The 19,843-nt window shown below is 42.6% G+C and overlaps 1 protein-coding gene and 1 pseudogene across 2 annotated transcripts in view; both read left to right on the forward strand.

Moving 5' to 3' along the window:
• Nucleotides 1-19,843, forward strand: part of LOC110988281 (prostatic acid phosphatase-like) — a 55,709-nt gene that overhangs the window by 23,902 nt on the left and 11,964 nt on the right. Inside the window, exons 8-10 of one of the 2 annotated variants that reach the window (XM_022251642.2) lie at nucleotides 6,530-6,636; nucleotides 11,147-11,352; nucleotides 18,128-18,309. In XM_022251642.2, the coding sequence (XP_022107334.2) occupies nucleotides 6,530-6,636; nucleotides 11,147-11,352; nucleotides 18,128-18,300 (486 nt within the window). In that variant the 3' untranslated portion in view covers nucleotides 18,301-18,309. The remainder of the gene's footprint in view (nucleotides 1-6,529; nucleotides 6,637-11,146; nucleotides 11,353-18,127; nucleotides 18,310-19,843) is intronic. The other variant, XM_022251641.2, reaches the window with a different exon arrangement.
• Nucleotides 11,359-18,121, forward strand: LOC147799632 (uncharacterized; annotated as a pseudogene).

The following is a 19,843-nucleotide window of genomic DNA, read 5'->3' on the forward strand; positions in this document are numbered from 1 at the left end:
TTCTTTTGCTTTGCAAATATAGGCTGCCAGCTTGCATGGGTAGCCTAGGTCCTGGGAAATTTTCAATCGGTGTTTAGGAGCTGTAGTCAAAATTGAGATTTTGGATTCATTTGGTGAATATTCTTTTGTCTTTGTATTAATTATCAACCACCAGTTGGCAAATATTCAACTGTGACTTAGAAACAAGGTGTGTTGTTCACATATTTCTCCACATACCACTCCAATCTTTCATTCCAATTCCACTGAATTGTCTCTCTCACAGTCGTTCTCACCTTTTCTCTCACCATATCTCTGTATGTGCCAATCTTAGCCTGTCTTCAAGATTTTTGCAAATCATGGCTCAGTCTTTGTAGTGGGCCTTCAGCTTTTTAAATCCCCCTCCCCCACCCCGAGACCTCCTGGTCTACTGTGCTCTACCTACCCAAACAGTCACTACATATGCCAATTTCCCATGCGCATATGGCCATTCGCAGAATAAGACTTTATCATCTGAGATGCCCTATGACCTCCCATTATGCACTTCGGTCTCGCCGCCATAATCGTCCTTCTTTTCTCAGCGCCATATCGCAATGGATGTGTCTTTTAGACATCTTTGAATTTTTCGAGTTTTCCGTAATCCAGCATACCAATAGGGCTCCTCTTCCCCCACCACTCGCAACAGCTTCCGGCTGCTGTAGCTCTGCTACATGCAAGGCCACATCCTCGGTAGCGCCAGCCGACCCGAGAACTAGCTGGCCTCATACCAATGACATTGGGACAGGTTCCCTGTGCTCCACTGGGTCAGGACTGCCTGATGTTTCTCCAATCCAAGGTGCCTCCAGAAAGAACTTGCCGGGCACCGCAGAACCCAGAGGACTACTTCGCCGCCATCCACAAGACAGACCGGAAGTTTCTCCGCTTCATGTACAAAAGTCAAGTCTATGAATTCCGGGCCCTACCGTTCGGTCTTTCAACATCTCCCAGGGTTTTCACTCGAGTCACGAAGACCATTGCTGCCCATCTACGCCAGCAGGACATGCTCATTTTCTAGTACCTGGACGATTCGCTAATCATGGGTCACACCCTAGAAGAGACAATAGCATCAACTCGTCTAACCTACGACCTTTCTCTCGCCTTGGCTCACCTTGGAGCAGAACTCAATCTCCGCAGAGGTATCATTGCCCCGACAGCCAATCGCATCGCCAATCTTCGGCAATGTGTATCCCTTTTTTGCTCAGCTCAGTCCCCCTGGCCGGTGCGAGGCTTCGTCTCCTTGGGCTGATGGCAAGTATGGTCGACCTGGTACCTTGGTGCAGGCTTTGCACGAGACCCCTTCAGCTTCACCTGGTTTCCTGTTATCGACCCAAATGGGATCCTTTCAGTCATGTGGTTCCCGTATTGGAGGACGTTCGACGTCATCTGCTTTGGTGGCTAGAAGGAAGTCACTTAACCGCCAGTCTGCCATTCCTTCGACCAAAACCGGCCGTGATAATAACAACCGATACGTCATCTCACGGCGGGGAGCCTTCCTTCCATCCTCACTAGATCTCGGGATCTTGGCCACCTGTTTTCCGGGTGAATCACATCAACGTTTTGGAGCTGCAAGCAATATTCCACGCTCTGCAATGCTTCCTACCATGCGTCAGGGGAAAGAATGTCCTGGTTCGTTTGGACACTTCTACAGCCGTGGCGTACATCAACCACCAGGGCGGCACTTGATCCCACAAGTTGTGTGTCCTCACTTGGGAGATCCTGCAGTGGGCAAGAGAACATGCAATCAATCTGCAGGCCTTCCACATCGCTGGCCCTGACAACATGTTGGCAGATGCTCTCTCCCTCGGCAAGATACTCCTGACAGAATGGACTCTTCGTCCAGGGGTCGTCAAAACCCTTTTCATGATGCTGGAGAGGCCTCACATCGATCTTTTTGCCTCTCCCTCCAACGCCCAACTTCCGACCTTCTGCACGGGATCTCCGCACCCCCAAGCCTGGGCCTCGGACTCCCTGCAGATCAACTGGTCGGGCATCCTGGGATATGCCTTTCCACCTATCTCCCTGATCCCGACGGTACTCTCCAAGGTCGAGCGTGAACATTGTCGGATACTCCTAATCACTCCATTCTGGCCTCACCAACCATGGTTCCCCAGACTGACGAGGATCCTAGTCCGTCGTCCTCTAGTCCTTCCCAACAGACCAGGCATCCTTCACCAGCTCAACTCTGGCATCTTTCATCCAGTTCCAAGGGATCTGCACTTAACTTGTTGGACATTGTTCAATGATTCTTCCGCTCGGCGGAACTTTCTTGCCACACTGCAGCCATGGCAGAATACGCCATTTCACTAGGTGGTGTGAAGAACAGACTCTGGCTCCAACTGATGCTCCTCTGAATGCCGTTGCTGATTTCCTGTTACACTTATTCGAGTCTGGACTCCAGGTTTCTACGATTCGTAATTATAGGTCAGCCCTGGCTGCCATCCACACTGGATTTGAGGATGGCTCTGATATCTCCACCAACCTGATACTGCACCACCTCCTCCGTGGAATATTCATAGAACGTCCCCCTACGAAGAAGTTAGTTGCATCTTGGGACTTAAATAAGGGTCTCTGGATGCTGGCTGGTCCACCCTTTGAACCCTTGAATAACGCATCCCTCCTACACACTAGTACTAAGGCAAGACATCCATATTATGCTTTATAGGCAAGCCACAGTCCACCGCAGCTCTTGACAGCACTTCTTTTGCCCCTCTAATTTCCCCCGTGGATTTGGCGCAGCGCAGCACAAAATTCTAGGCTGGAGCTCATTATAAACTGCCTATTGTACCCTAGTTATTGCTATGTTCATTCTTTTGTTAAAGCTACCTTTACTTTGCGTGTGTGAGAACGGCCCTCGCGTTCCTCAAACTAAAGACTCATCACGGTCTGTGCACACAGTAAGATGTTGTGGCCCTCATGGTGGCACAAAACCTGTGCAAAGAAAATATGAAGGCCCCAAAACAAGAATTGTGTTTGAACAACCGTCCATGGATAGGAAATAAAATTCTTGGCGAACGGCGGGGAAAATTAAATGTTGGGCCACTCTTCTGCTTAAGACATTTCTTTTTAATTCTCTGAAGTAGAGCACTTAAGCACTGCATTCCACAAAGCAATACTTTGCTTCTTATCAACAAAAAATATACATTAAATAATGTTTTGAGAGGTGTTTCTTATCGAGTAGAAGCATCTTTCCAGCCTGTGAGGTTTGCCGATCGCGCTATTATTTTCTTTCGATATGTGGAGCCTGCCAATACTGAACTTAAAGAAAAAAACATTAGTCCTTCAATACGATGTCAGCACTCTTCGCACTAGAATTAGGGGAAGGGTTTTGAGCCCTGCCAATCACATTATTTCCATTCCAGGTTGTATCCCTCCCTATCAGAGATTATTATCACCTTCACAAATTTATTCTACCATTTCAGAGTTCTGTCACTGAGATCTAGGCAAAAACATTTCTTTAATTTTGAGCACCTCCAGCAAAAAGAATATTCCTGCCTTTGCAAATTTAAAAAAACAGTTCAACGATACTTGTGCTTCACAGATTTTAAGGGTCAGAATTAATGTTTAATTTGCTAAATGTTTAGCAACTTTTTAATTTGCCATTTAACCGTTTGACCAACCCCCCCAAATAAAAGCCGCCGCATGTCAGCTCTGTGTCCGTCCAAGAAGTGAGTTTTTAATGCATGTACAGTAAGTAGCTTAACAACCATGCATTTGTGGTTATCCGAGTGTATGCCGGTGTGCTGTTGTTGATGACATAGGACTTTCCAAAAAAGAGAGAGATAACGGAGGGGAAGTTGTTGCAATGGTGATACTATTTCTTGGCAACAGTGGCATAACTCTGGGACTGCGCAAGTGTATCCTACCAATGGCTGCTTTACTTACAAAGTATCAACTTAGTAATTGGCTGAGGATTTACGATCAATGTATCTGCCCCCAAGTCTTCCTACAAAGATAGAAGTTTTAATTTTTTTCCCAGACAACGGAAGCCCTCTTGTGTAAAACCATTCGGCTGTGTAGTCAGCCACAAGGGTAAAGCATTTGCTGATATTTTCACTAGTAGATGCTGAATAGTAAACGAAACATTTCATTCATATTCTTAATCGTTTTACTTCTCATGAAATGCTTTTGCTGATTGCTTGAACTTCATAGCATTTGCTAGTTTTTATTCATTGATACGACCCAATGTGTGCAATCGCGAACAATTGTTCCTGTTCAACCTAAACTTCCCCAAGTCCTAGAAATTACCAATTATTGCAGGGTGGATTACAGTCCTCGCTGGGTGGGCTGTGGAGTAGTTCTTTTGTTCTAATTTTTGGAACAGTTACCAACTGACCAGTAAAGATAAATAATACGGATTACACAGCTGTAAATAACAGAAACAAACAGACGCGCAACCCGAATTGAGTGGTGTGAAACGGCACAAACTTGGGTAAATTTACAAGTCTATTATGTCTCTCTGCGCTGGTTTCCTTTATTTCCAACACGTGAGTAGGCTAGTTGTAAATGGCAACCAATGAAAACATGAACGACTTGTTTTCGGAGAGCGTGAAACCGTACCGCTTGCGTGTATGGCCGGCTAGCCAGCTGGCGGCACGGGCTGTATGAGAGCATGGAGGTATGATGGGAGGTGCAGAAGCATGGCACGGCACGGTACAGCGTTACAGATTTCATTCTTGAAATATTGTGAGCGGCCCAGAGTATAAGCTCCAGGGATATTTTTCAGTGTGAGAATCATACATATAAAGGTGCTGCTTACAGTCCAAAAATTACGGTAGATACAGGATAGGCCTACATGTACTTTGTAATAGATTCTTAAAGGCAGGTGTGTTACTGTTAGGATCAGCTGCAGGTCCACACCACAGGTCCCCCAACAAGCTTTGTGACTTTTCCAAAACGATGAGTCAATAGTAAACTGTTTTTTTTTTCTTTCCTGTGTTTCGGCTTTGTGCAGAATTTGTCTCCAATAAAAAAGGCAAATCAGTGACAGCACGCTGCAGCGGTCAGTGTGTGTCATAAAATTCGTTCTGCAGTGAACCATTGTTGTGCATGCTTTCTACCAGTGCCGCATTGCACCGCATATCGGCGGGCTGTGGGAGGCTGCTGTGCGTGCATGTGCAGCGCAGGCCGGCTGACCGCGCCGCGCTTATAAAAATAATGTGGATGTCGCACCTAAGCTGGCCTTCCTCCTTGTGGCAGTCACATCTAGAAGAGGCTGTGAATTACAAGCGCTCTCAGTAGCCGACAGTCATCTGCGCTGGGAGCCTCACTTAGTCCGCCTCATCCCCGCTGTTGGTTTTGTAACCAAGAACAAAACTCCGTCCTTCGAGCCCCTGGATATCTTTGTGCCTACGATTTCCTGGCATTCTGGGAATGATGCTGATAAACTCTGGTGTCCAGTTCGTACCTTGAAATGGGTAGTTGGCCAAGACTAAGGGTCTCAGAGGATTGATGACTCAACTGTTCATCACCTCCACGAGCCCATATTGCCCAGCAGCAAGAGACATGATAGCCCGCTGGACGGTTGCAGCCATCAAGTTTGCTAACCTTGATTGGCCTTCACAACCTGATGAGCAAGGTAATCACTACATCAGGGCTCATGAGGTTAGAGCAGTTTCTACTTCATGGTCTTACTTTCGGGGTGTTCCCATTGCAGACATATGTAAAGCTGCATGCTGGAAGTCTCCCTCTACCTTCATATCCTGCTACCTGAGGGACGTCCTGCGTAATGACTCTGTACATGGCTGGACGGTTTTACTCCTTGTAGCATGAACTCCGGCAACAAGGACAGACAACGAAGCTCATGAGGAATCCCACTAGGGTTATATTTTTACTTACATGTATCATGAGAACCTCTCACTAATATTATTACATTTTTCTGCCAGTTGGTTACAAAGGGCTATTATCTCTTTGGCTGTTGCATGCTCAGTAGCCAACCCACCACCAGTAACAGTGCCACTCTTTATATGTAGTGACTGTTTGGGTAGGTAGAGCGCCGTAGACTCCTCCCCCACATTGATTGTGTGGGTCGGGTGTACTAGAAAATACCTACCCAAACAGTCCTCTCCCGCCCGTCCTCCCCTCTAGGCTACGACTTTAGTCGCTTTCGAAAAGAAGGACGGTCATGGCGGCAAGAGCGCAGTGCATAGTGGGAGGTCATAGGGCATCTCGGATGATAAAGTCTTGTTCAGCGAATGGCGATGCGTGCATGGGAAATTTGCATATGTAGTGACTGTTTGGGTAGGTATTCTCTTGTAGACCCCGACCCACACAATCAATTATGGGGGAGGAAATCAATGGAGGTCCATTTTTTGGCCCAGAAGTTTAGAGTTTTGTCAGTTGTTTTATAGTATACATTTCAAAAACAATTCTGAAGTTTTAGATGAAGACAAACCCAGGTTCAGGATTTGGAAAATTATCTTGCCTTCACTCCAGTCTTTCTATCTCATTTCTTCTGTACTGTATGCAGTGCACCTTAGTAGCTGTTAGAAATGGGTTTTTGCTTTTATCATTTCAGCATGATGATAATGTGGCATGGGCGCTCCGATGTCTGAATGTATTCAACAATCTCATGCCTCCTACAGCGAGCTGTCTTTTGATTGAACTGTACCAGGAAGGAGATAAGTAAGACCGGGTTTATTTCATGTCTAGCGATATTTAGTTGTCATGCTGTGACAAAAATAGAAAAATGTCAAAATAGAAAAACGACAAACCAACACGTGTTTATGCACATGTGAACATGACAATGTTTACGTATAATTATGGTCCGACACAATCAGCCTTTTCACCGTGTAATTCAAAGCGTGCAGAGCACGCAGGGCCACAAACAGAGAATTTGTGGTTCGGCAGGTAGCCTTCGTGGCCAAGCAAGGCTGAAATTCTTGGAGTCGGTTTTCGGCAAGAAATTCCCACTGTCAAGGGGTTAAAATAATCATGTACTCCAGTAATTCTGTGTTACCAGTAACAGGAGGCTTCTCAACAAAGTTTTCATATAAATATTTTCAGTAAGCCAATTTTGGTTGGTACACGTATCTTCCTGTATTGACATCATCCCATTAATAGCTCCCTCATTTGTCAGAAAAGCATTGATAATTTTAAATTTCAATGAGAGTGAAGGAGTTCAAACAGTTTTCCTACATTTAGGAGGAGTAGAGATTTGCATAAATTATGTTCCCAGTAAAATATCTATGACCCTTTATCTGCCTCAATTTGTGTACATTTTTCATACACATACAGAAATGTGGACCTGTGCAGCAGGTGAGGGCCTTGAAAAAAATTCATCATGCAACCCCTAGAAATGAGCCCTTCCCTCTGCTGTGTACGATGTGGGTAGTTAGGAATGCATGCAGGCTCCAAAAGCATTCTGGGAAATACTGCAGTCTCCTGCGTTTACATTCCCCTGCCCAGTTTACATATGCAAATTTCCCATGTGCCTATCACAATTTACTGAAAAGACTTGATTACGCATACTGCCGCTTGACCCTCCACAATGCACTGCGATTCTGCCCCTGTATTCGTCCTCCTTTTTTCAGCACCTATCGTTTACGGATGTGTCTTTTATGGCATTTTCGGAGTGTAGAGTTCTTGTACCTTTTGCATTTGTGAATTGACTTGATTTCTGTTTACGAAATAAAGAGTGATTTCTTATCTATTTATTTATTTCTTATTAATACTGGGTAACTCATTCAGTTCGTAAAAAAAAACTGTTTTCCCATGAGTCCCAGTGGACAGTCATAAGAAAAGAAATAACAAGAGAGCTAAAATTGAAGCAGATGAAACTACATGTCTATAGATAAAATACAAAGAATAATTAAAATAATATGAAGAAAGAAACCTAGAAATAAAAAGTAAGCAGAGTATCAATTATGAATATTACGATAAAACATTCAAGGGAGCTGATTCTTAAAAATACTTAAACTTGTTGGGATGGGGTGCTTTAACGCCACTGACAGTTTGTTCCAAGCCTTCATGCCTTGAAATTGGAATGTTCTCTTCCCAAACTCTGTCCTTGGGTGAGGGAGACAAAGATTATCCTCCACACAATGCCTTGTACGATCAGAGCGTTGATCGCTCACGTAAGAAATAAAGTGCTAAGGTAATCTGGATCAAGGCAAATTAAGCATTTATAAACCATTATATTAAGATGGCGTACATGTCTGGCATGTAAGCTATCCCATCCCAACTTGTTATAAACAAATCACGAGGTGTTCTTGGTGGAACCTTCGAGATGACCCTTCTTGTTCGATTGAACAAAACATTGAGATGTTGCACTAAGGTATTGGCTGCATTACACCACACAGGGTCACAGTAGTCAAGTTGAGTAAAAATAAGTGATTTGGCAAGAAAGTTACATTGTAAGTGTCCTTACAGGCAAATATTTAGCATAAAGGACAACCTTGGAATGCTGAATCACAGTAGGTAAATCATTAACATAAATAAGAAAAAGCAACAGACCTATAGTGCCTCGTGGAACTCCAAATTGAACAAGTTGTGTATCAGAAGTGACATCACCAATTTTGGGACCTGTTTTGTCATAGAAAGGTAGGAGGTGAACCAAGGAAGTTCCACTCCATCCAGGCCCATGGATTTCATTTTTTTTGAGTAAAATAGAATAATTGAAAAAATTGTATCGAAAGCTTTACGCAGATCCTTAAAAACAGCCCCTGTTAACATGCCAGAATCAAGAGCTTTTAACATAAAATCAGAAACATTGATTAAAGTAGTGGTAGTTGATTGGCGGCGTCTAAAACCAGACTGTTGAAAAGCTAAACCATTATTGTCAAGTAAGAAATGAGAAAGCTGGTTGTAAACTACTTGTTCAAAGATCTTCATGACAATTGAAATAATAGAATTTCGGCGATAATTATTGCAATCCAGTGTACTGCCACCTTTATGAATGGGAGTTTAATACTTTGGCCAGTTTCCAGTCATCCAGAACAACTGCACTTGACAAGCTTAATTGAAAAATATAAGCCAAGGGTTCAGCTAAAACTGTTGCCCCAGCTTTCAAAAAGTGGCTATAAATACCATCCAAACCATAAGCTTTTCCAATAGGAATTTTTTGCAATAACTTGAGTACTTTATATGAAGATACTGTGCTAAAAACAAACCTTTGATCAATCGTATTACTACTGTCAACAGTGAAATCACAACCCTATTTAAACAAGTTATCGTGAGCTATTCCCACATCAGCAAGCTGTTTATTAAAACGGTTAGCCATATCGACTTTCTGTTGCTCGTTTTAACTAACAAAATTCAGTACAGATTTAGTACCTGGCAACACATCTTTAATTTGCAGACTGCATTTTCTTGGCATTCTGCATATTTCTGTAAATGATCTTATTGTAATAGTCTCTCTTCAATTTATCACCCAACTTATTGAGCCTGTGTGACACAGTGTTTCTCCTACAGAAGCTCCTGTGAGTTCCGTCATAGCTTTCTTCATGTATCTGTATCACACAATTCTCCAGATTGCCACCATCCGCAAATACCAGTCGGCCTTGGCAGCTGTTTATTCGGGCTTCAGCGATGGATTGACAGTCTCTGACAATGCTGCCATCCACCATCTCCTTTGAGAAATGTTTGTCATGCGTCCCCACGTCAAACACCTCATTCTATCCTGGGACCTTGGAAGCATCTTACGTGTTCTTGCCGGTCCCCCATTTGGACCTCTTTCTGATGCATCTGATCTCTATCTCAGCATCAAACTGGCGTTCCTCCTTGAGGTCGTTACATCAAGATGCAGTAGCGAATTATTAACTATTGATTGCCAAGGGTCACATCTGCTGGGAGCCGCACGGGTTTCGCCTTATCCCAGCCATTGAGTTTTTGATGAAAAACCAGACGCTTACCTTCCGACTTCCAGACATATTCGTTCCTGACACTTTCGGGAGATGACTCTGACAAGAGATGGTGTCCGGTTCGGACTCTCAAGTGGTATCTTGCGAGGACCAAGCGTCGCCGAGAATCCCGGTTCTTCATCACTACGACACCCAGGCATCAAAGGACACTATTGCCCGATGGATGGTCTCGGCCATTGTCTTTGCAAACCGAGACTGGCTGGCACAACATGACGAGACGACCAGATCTCACATCAGAGCCCACGATGATCAGGCCGCCTCTGCATCCTGGTCATACTTCAGAGGAGCTCCTCTAGCGGAAATCTGCCAGGCGGCTTGCTGGAGATCTCCCTCCAACTTCACCGAGGCTACTTGAAGGATGTTCTGTAGAACGTAACAGCCTGTGGCGGTCTGGACAATGTCCAGCACTGTTCTGGGATGGACAGTGGATTCTTCAACCTAAGGATTTTTTCTTCCGCTGAGTGTTCGCTGGGGTGACGCCCACCTATGTTCTATTAATAACTACACTCCCGTCACTGACCCACCTCCAGGGTAAAGTGCCACTCTGGGTATGTAGGCTGGGCAGGGGTAAGTGAACGCAAGAGACTCCTCTCCCACATTAGTGTGGGTCAGGTCTCCTAGTGATACTTACCCCTGCCCAGCCGCTCCCACCTGCCCTTCCCCACTTTGGCTCCAGTGGTTTAAATTTCACTGCTTCAAAAAGAAGGACAAACATCGCAGTGCATTGTGGAAAGTCAAGGGGCAGTGTGCATAATCAAGTCTTTTCAGCAAATTTTAATAGGCACATAGGAAATTTGTATATGTAGGCTAAGCAGGGGTAAGTATCACAGGGAGACCTGGCCCACACTAATGTGGGAGAGGAAACTGGCAGTTTAAAACAAGCTGCTGACTAACTTTGTTTCTGAAGTAATCCTTTAGACGCTATTATAGGAAAGTGTTGTAAGAAGTACATGTACATGTACATGCACATATAGTCTGTCTTGCACTCATGATCTACCAGCTGCCATCTACTGTATAATTGTGGAAACTGCACAGAGACATCTTGATTTATACACGTCATCCTGTATCAAATCAAGTTATAAGCTACGAAGACGAACCCTGACAGTGTCATTCTTTTGTCACTGCTTATTTTGGGCTGCTTCTAACCAGACTTCTGACCAACTAGTGATATGACTCATGACTGATGCATCTACAACTTGGCTGGTGTCTGTGTTTGTGCATCGCATACCTTTGTTTCACACTGCATTATGTTGTCATGTGTTCTACCCCAATAGATCTTACACGGTGGACGTTTTGTTTAAAAACAACACAAAAGAAGAGCCGCTAAAGTTGCGACTGCCAGGTACCAGTGGGCAGTGCACTGTGGATCATTTCTTCAATATTACACAGCGCTTTTTACTCACCGACGTCTCAGCAGCCTGCAAGGCCCAGAAGTCATCATATGGTAGATCAGGATTCCTTCCAAAGACATGGAACACAGGTATGTAGGTCTGTGGGTACTCAAAAAATTCATTGACAGCATCAACAAGATCAAATTATCACTTTCTCTAAATATTTACTTCAAGAATATTGGTGTAAAAAAAAAAAAACCAACAACATATACAACAAACGCTCTCCTTTTCATTATATTCATTTTGAAAGGTGCAGTCCATCATTTGTCATTTACACATTATGCTCCTTTGAGGATAAAGAACTACTCATATTCTATTCATAGAAGGGTACCGAAGAATAATCCTTATGAAGATTCAGCTCAGTAAATACTGTGTATTAGCAACAGTGAAGTATTTTGGCGGACTTTACAGGTAGCCTTTGTGAGTCATTTGTGTAAGATTTGTATGACTTTTCTTACCCTAACTTCATTTTTGTAACTCTGACACTCTTTAGCCCCACCATACCACTAGTTATACTTGCTACATCACAGGTCTTGTACACTCTGTCATCCATTTTATCTCCTACTTCCCATCCCATCAAATATCCTAGTCTGCGTCATTCCATCATCTCATCCATTTTCTAATCCACCTCATCCCATTCATCCTCTACTCTGCCCCAAATACCATCGTCCCACCCATTTTCCAAGGTGCCCCCATCTTAATATCATCCCATTCATCTACCAGTCTGCCCCTGTACCATCATCCCACCCATCTCCTCCCCCCCTCATCTCATCACCCCATCCATCTCCTACTTCACCCCCATACTATCAAACAGGGCCATTCTCCGCTGAATTGTTCAAAAGTTGAAAAGTTGTCTTTAACACTTGCATTTGTAAATTTGTTTTGTTTGAAAAGCCATTGGACATGAGGGTCTGTACACTTTGAAAAGTTTTGACATTGTGACCAAAAGTTGGTACTTTATGTGATTTCCCCATGTTGCCAGCCAGAGTTGTCATGTAGAACCCCCGTTCGTTCTTTCATCGTGCCCCCATTGGTTATTACCCTTCTATATTATTAACCCAGAAAGTGCTATTTATGTATAAATGCAAATCGGGGGAAAATGGTGCATGAATATTACTTGAGCTCACTAAAAGCACGTCGCCAATTTCATTATCAGATACGTTACCATTTTTAATCAACGATAAAAATCTTCACAGCTGGTAGTTAAATTTCTACTGAAGACATTAAAACATCATGCCGACCAGAAATGAAATTATTCGTACCACATAGATGTAAATGGATTTGGCTTAAAGGAAATACAGAACTAACAACTTATAAAAAGCCATGTGTTATGTATGTTCCGCACCAGACACGTTTCCTATGTAACTGTATTCTCTAGAGAAACGTAACATTAGCAGACCTTGTACAGCCTACTAGCGAAGGCTGTGCTGGTTGATGATTGTTTAATGCACGTGATGTGTAGATATGGTTACGCAGGTTTTCAAGATGAGCATTTTTTAATAATAGATGCCACCCATATACGTTACATCAGATACATTACCTGTTACATATTCACGTACATGTATAAATTGTATGCTGACGTGCATGGAAACGAGACACGTGATAAATACCTGCACTTTCTACACATGTTTATACATTTTAACACACAACACACCAGGGTGCTATGTTTTAGAGGTGATCTGACTGCCAATTTCAGTGTTCAAATTCTCATGGAGAGTTGTGAACTTGCGGTGAGTAACATTACACAGTGTTTATTGTCATAGTATCATTACTTTGTGGAATCTGTTGATCAGAATTTTAGAAAAAAAGGAGTTTTATTCAGTGAGAAATCTTGATGACTGAAAATCACAACTGGTTAAGTTGAATAGCTGAGTTAAGTTTGGTAAAATATCTGATCAACTCAGTAACGTATCTGTTTCAATATGTGTCTTTGAGCTACATTTACATGTGGAATATGGAAAGTACATTTAAATGTATCGTTCATGCAGATACCTCTGGCCAATAGAGATGCTTCAGTGATGGTTTGGAGAGGTATGGGCGATTGATGGGGGGGGGACTGGGACATTGTAGGACACTATGTACACTAGGATCATATTTTTATCTCTTTTTCGTCTATGCTGCTTTACTCATAATTTAGAAACATGATCACTAGTCGTCCATGAATTCATTGTTTCATCATGCAGCCGATTCAATTGAAACGTTGGTTTTCGGCATTTCTCGTCTTTTTTAGAAAAATTGGGAAAACATGGGCTGAGATACAGAGAGAGTACCGAGAAAGAAAGAAAAGAAAAGAAATGACCCAACATTCTTGGAAAGAGAATGACGACTGCTATCTCATTATTGTCTTCCTGCTGCTGAGTAGAAAAGATTTGAAGAAGAGGCAACAACAAAGCAAAATACACTGTCAAAAGTACAAAGAAAGGAAGAAAAATATAAACGGACAAAATGTGGCAAAACCTCCCCCTGACAATGAGATTCAGTCAGTAGAAGTTTCCAGTTTAGTTGACACTCAGCCAAGCACATCGCGCTCAACCAGAACCTCAACACCACTACTTGTGCGATTTAACTTTCCACAAAGAAACACAACAGGCAAGAAAAGATTGAAAGCCCTAAGAAAAGCCAACACTAAGGTGACCAAGTTGTCCCACCAGAATAGGCAACTGAAAAGGTGCTTGAAAACAGTTCAAAAACGAAACGAGAGACTCGCTCGTACGACAAGACATGTCCCGTCTGCTAGTGAGCCCATTTCGGAAATGACACCTAAAACCAAAACTACTGCTGAGATTGCCTTTCCAACATCAATTCGGAAAAAAAAAAGAGCTTGCAAACATACTTTTGTCTCAAATTAAGGAGACTGATAGAAAAGCAGGTGTTCAAGATAAACAGAGGGAGTTCATAAAGTTGGTTTCGGGAAGAGTTGTGAAGAAGTACAGATTCTTTAGTGCACTTCACAAAGGTGCTGGCATCAGGAGATGCTCCTTTAAAATCATTGGACGACGGTCATGGACATTGCTATTCAACAGAGTCGTGTCCTTCTACAAGAAAGATGATGTCAGCCGATGTATGCCTAGCAAACGAGATGCTACAAAGCAAGGGAACGAGAAAACACAGGCACGCATCCTGAATGACTACCTCAGTAATTTGCACACAGAGTTTTGTAGTGAAAAATGAAGATATTCATCTCTCCTTCTCTCAGTTCTGCAAAATGAGACCAGTGTATGTCAAACTTACATTGTTGCTCTCCAGAAGTACATGCTTATGCATCACTCATCAAAATATGGCATTAAAAATCAGCTATTTGCGATCCATGGGAATTAACGTGCAAGCAAACCCTGAAACAGTCTGTAAAACTAACGGAGGACCAAATGAAGGAGCTGCTACCAAAGATCTATGAAGATGTAGTGGAGTATGAGGCCTGGTAAAAGGTCGAAATAAACGAGATGAAAAAGACACAAGTTGTGAAGGTGCAGAAAAGTCGAGCAGAATTTATTGAGACAATGAAACGCGATTACTGTGCCTTTCTAGCTCATGTCAAGAGAGTTCATCAGCAACACACGGCACTGGCAGATTTGAAAAAGTGCCTACCTGCAAATCATCCTTTAGTTCAGATGGACTTTTCTGAAAAATTCACATGCCAAAATGCTGAAGAAATCCAGAGCACCCACTGGAATAGCACCAGTGTAACCCTACATCCCGAATAGGCATACTACAACCATGCCGATGGTCAGATGCAGCACAAGCGCTTTGCATTTGTGTTTGACCTTTGGGACCATAGTGCAAAGGCTGTCATCACTGTTGTCAACAAATTGGTTCCTCATTCTCAAAGCTCAGGTCCCTAACTTGGAAACCATCCATTACTGAACCGACAGCTCCTCTTCTCAGTACCGCAATTGCTTCATATTTAACATGATCTGTTGGCAAAATGACCTGTTGGGCGTAAACGCTTGCTGGAACTACTTTGAATGTAGTCACGGTAAAAGTGTGTGTGACAGTATCAGCGGCACTGTGAAACGTCAGGCAGCTGAAAAGCAAGGGAAGGTTGTCATTCAAGATGCGGATGATTTCTTCTCATGGGCATCTTCGCATGAGGAGGAAATTACATACATGTACATAATGTATTCTAAGGAGTACAACAAGGCATCTTGATCGTTACCTACACTGGACTGCCAACCGATCCCTGGGACAATGAAGACACATGCCGTGATTGCCGTCGACACAACACATCTGCTTACAAGGAGTGTTTCATGTTATTGTGACCAATGTCTTGAAGCGTCTGAAAGGTGTAACGGATGGGTGAAACGAACTCTAAACCTGAAGATGACCGAACCTATCGAAGTAATAGCCAATACCGATGCTACTTCGTTCCAACCAAGTCAGCAGGAGAGCCAAGTGCGGAACGGTGTGATCATGCCAGCTATTGATTACCATGTCGCTGCAATGTAGTTGAATGACTGGTACATAGGCAGGTTTGGGAGGTTGATGAAGAAGATCAAGATACAAAGATAACTTTCGTGGTAACAAGGTTGTAAGTTTAATGGCCCCATCCTTCAGATGAAATATGGGTTCCGTTTCAAGACGTTCTTATTAAAGTACCAACCCCGAGCCAGTTGGAAAATCAGAGAGATTCTTTGAGATAAAGAAAGAGACAATTCTTCAAATAATGGATCTGGTGAGAGAAAGACGTAAAATAGACATGATCTTAATTCAAATGGCATGTTCCACAACTCTAGTCAACATTACGGGTGCAAGTAAATATTGCATGATACGTAATATTTGGCAGTAATGCTGATGACTATAACATGCTTTCAGTGTTTTCGCCAGATACATGACGTTTTAATGGTACATCCGAAGACTTTCGGGTTTAGTGTTATATTTCCTGTCAACAAGACAGGTGAGGGTATCACTAATCGGCATTTTATCATACATGCAGTATGCCGATTGCTAGTAACTCTGTTGCTTGCAGTTGTGAAGATATGCCTTGTATTTAAATTGTTAGCGTTTGTTAGCATTATACAGCATTTGCACTTCGTATAAACTTGAACGTTAATATTACTAGGATGCATTTTTGAAACTTTAACAGTTATTGGAATTCATGTTGTCTGGCTGATAGTGCTGTTTGCTGCTTTGTTTTGTTGCTGCCCGCTACTCGCTGCACGTAAATGCTTTATGCTGATTGCCAGATACGTTACCACAGCCATGTGATGTTTGAGATTTCTCCCTCTCAGTTTTAATTAAAATATTTTTATAATTCTGTGTCCATCAAAATAAATTGCCTAACTGATATAATTATGGAAATGAACATGAAATATCAGTTCATAAAGTGTTGCGTGTAGCCCTTGGAATGAAGTAAATGATCATTATTGCAGGTACAGATTGTTTGCTTTGTTTAAACGAGCTGGAAAATATGTTTTCTTTAACTAATGTACTCATTTCAATGTGAATTACTGACATGAGTATTAGCCTTAACATCCAAGTCCATACTTATCCGCAAGCCTTTTATAAAACTACGATTGTATTAATGTATCTGTCAGGTCAATTAAAGCATGCTTCAAAAGGCTTGGCTTCAAGCATGTATACATTGAAATACAGTCTAGTTAAAGAGCAACACTAATTGGATCCATATTTGGAAGTTATTAATTTAAAGAATTTAAGCACATTTTATGTGTTTATTTTAGTTGATTTTTCTCAAGTACGTAACCCACCCACCAATCTCCTCCACCCCCTTCCATCTCATCATCCCATCCATCTCTTACTCCACCTCCATACTATCAACCCACCCATTTCCTCCACCCCCTTCCATCTCATCGTCCCATTCATCTCCTATCCACCCCCATACCAACAAACCACCCACCTCCTCCACTCCCTTCCATCTCATCATCCCATCCATCTCTTACTCCACCTCCATACTATCAACCCACCCATTTCCTCCACCCCCTTCCATCTCATCATCCCATCCATCTGTTACTCCACCCCCATACCATCAAACCACCCACCTCCTCCACCCCCTTCCATCTCATCATCCCATTCATCTCCTATCCACCCCCATACCATCAAACCACCCTCCTCCTCCACCCCTTTCCATCTCATCATCCCATTCATCTGTTACTCCATCCCCATACCATCAAACCACCCACCTCCTCCACCCCCTTCCATCTCATCATCCCATTCATCTCCTACTCCACCCCCCCTCCCATCTTGTCCCATCCATCTCCTATTACACTCCCATTTCACCATTCATCTTCCACTTTAGCCCCTCATCTCATCAATTTTCCACTCCAGCCCTTCACCTCATCATCCCATGCATCTTCCACTCCACCCGTACCCCATCATCTCATGTATTTTCCTCTCTTCCCCCAACCCCATCATTGCACACAGACCTACGTGCATTGTACATGTGTGCATTCAGTACAAATCGAAGGGTACAGTTTTTACATGTAGCAATCAACTTTAACATTTGGGAGTTCAATTTCTGTAATCCCACATTATAAAGTTCTGATACTAACAAAACTCAAGATTGAAAGAAACAAGTACAATTTAGGCATACTGTTACCCATATTAACACCCACAAGCAAAAACTTCAATAGCAGACAGGTGGTCGAATGGCCTGACAGACAGAAATTTGTATTTACAGCTCACCAAAAATATCCAGTGTATGTAATCGGTATCAACCATCGATTTGGAACCTGATTTTGGTTAGATTTTTTACTTGATTTGATTAATTTTTGCGGTGCACGCTATCGTGAACTGTTCCTATTCTCTGCAATTTAACACTTTCTTAAAGGGTAGAAGGGAAAATGGGAAAGGGTAGAGATGGCAAAGAATTTATCGTGACAATTACACGCATTTTGTGTCAATCTTTTGCAGGCTTTTTAACTTTCTCGGCCAGTGGCCGGGCTTTCCAGTGGTTGTTGGTCCTGTCCTTGCTCACAATTGTTGTCCTTCTGGCCAGCATTCGGAAGGGCTGTAAATTCCTGCGTAACCTTAACAACAACTTCAAGCTCCGTGTGTTTGCCACCCCCACCGGTCCCAACGTGTAGCCAGCTCATGTGAGAGTCTATTTTCTGTCGATCCAACCTTTCTGTTCTCAGTCTCATTTTGCCATTGCGGAGTGGAAATGCAAAAACTTGCTATAAAAAAAAAAAAAAACAGGAGCATGATTGCTGTTGGGTTTTTTCATCTGAAAACTAACGATTTTAATGTAGAACACAGTAAGCTTTAACTGCATCTTGTTTGCTCACATTCACTGTATTAATCATCCTCTTTTTGCACTAGTTATACTAATGTGTAACAAAGTGGTGCATGTGGTGGTGTTAGATTTTCTGCATTCATGTGGTGGTGTTAGATTTTCTGCATGTTGCCATGATGGCATACCTGATGCCAAAGAGGAAAGAATGTGAATTTTCTGAACCTGGATTATTAAAAGCAAACCTGAAAAAATTGAATACCTTGCCCTCGAATGATTAAGCCTATCTTGTATTGTTGGGTGATTCTGGCATTTTTGGAAATCAATTCCGATTCTGTCCAGGAATTGCGATTCCACTCGGAATCGATTTCAATTTTTACATGTGCAAATGCCATGTTCAGCATGCCGGAGATTACTTGCACAATGCACTTGTAAGTTGTTTCCTAAACACATGTTTCATTAAAAATTATCCCCTTTTATTGCATCGGAAACATAAAAGATTCATTATCATTACAGATTTTTAAATTGGAAATTGAACTTCGTGGAAGCACACCATTTATGGGAAAAGATTATCAATCTACGTAGCCCGCCGACTTTCAATTTTTCCGTTGAACTATTATAGTTTTCTCAATCTTTTGATTGTAAATTTCATCAAAAGTTGGACTGCTCGCGTGCCACATATTCGCAGCATTTGTGCCTGTTCGCTGTTGAACAAATCTAAAGCTACTTTGTTCCTTTGAGAATGCTCATTTGACCTCCAATTCACTCAACAGGTTGAGTAGAATTTCTTTCCTTTATGGCAGAAATGAGGGATGAAAGTAGTCAAAGATTTCTGTTTGGTAGAGCAAATAGTGCATATCTCACAGATTTGAACATGAAGCATCCGCAAAGAAATGCTTGCAGTCTGCCCACAGCCACATGTCCGTGCACCAGTGGAGAGCGGTCGATGCATTCAGGACTATTACTCATCTCGATGCATGCAGGACTATTAGAAACATGCATGAGCACCGATCTCCTCCTGTTCTGATGCCATTGCCGATCTTGCCAGCAAGTTAAGTTGGCAAACCCCGGAAATGTTTGACTTTAAATAACTTCGTATCACTGATTTTATGGGAGTTTACACTGCCAAGGTTTGTGGGATTTGGGGAATTTTTTAAAAGCTGGCTAATGGGAATTTTCAGATGCTTCGACAGTTATTTGCATTTTGAGTTTTGGTAAAGGAAGAATTAATGTCGGGCTAAGGGCTGCATTGTTTAGGTTAGCAAATTTTTGTAATATGTGATGAAGTAGGCCTATTTTTTCCACCACTGTTTGCTTTGATCTTGAAGATTAAAATGCGACATTGGTCAGGCGGAAGACTTTTTGGAAGAAGAAATAAACACTCCACGGAAGGAGTT

The sequence above is a fragment of the Acanthaster planci genome, linkage group LG03 (genome assembly GCF_054643075.1).
Source record: "Acanthaster planci isolate LZ-2023a linkage group LG03, COTS_SCS, whole genome shotgun sequence".
Lineage (NCBI taxonomy): Eukaryota > Metazoa > Echinodermata > Asteroidea > Valvatida > Acanthasteridae > Acanthaster > Acanthaster planci.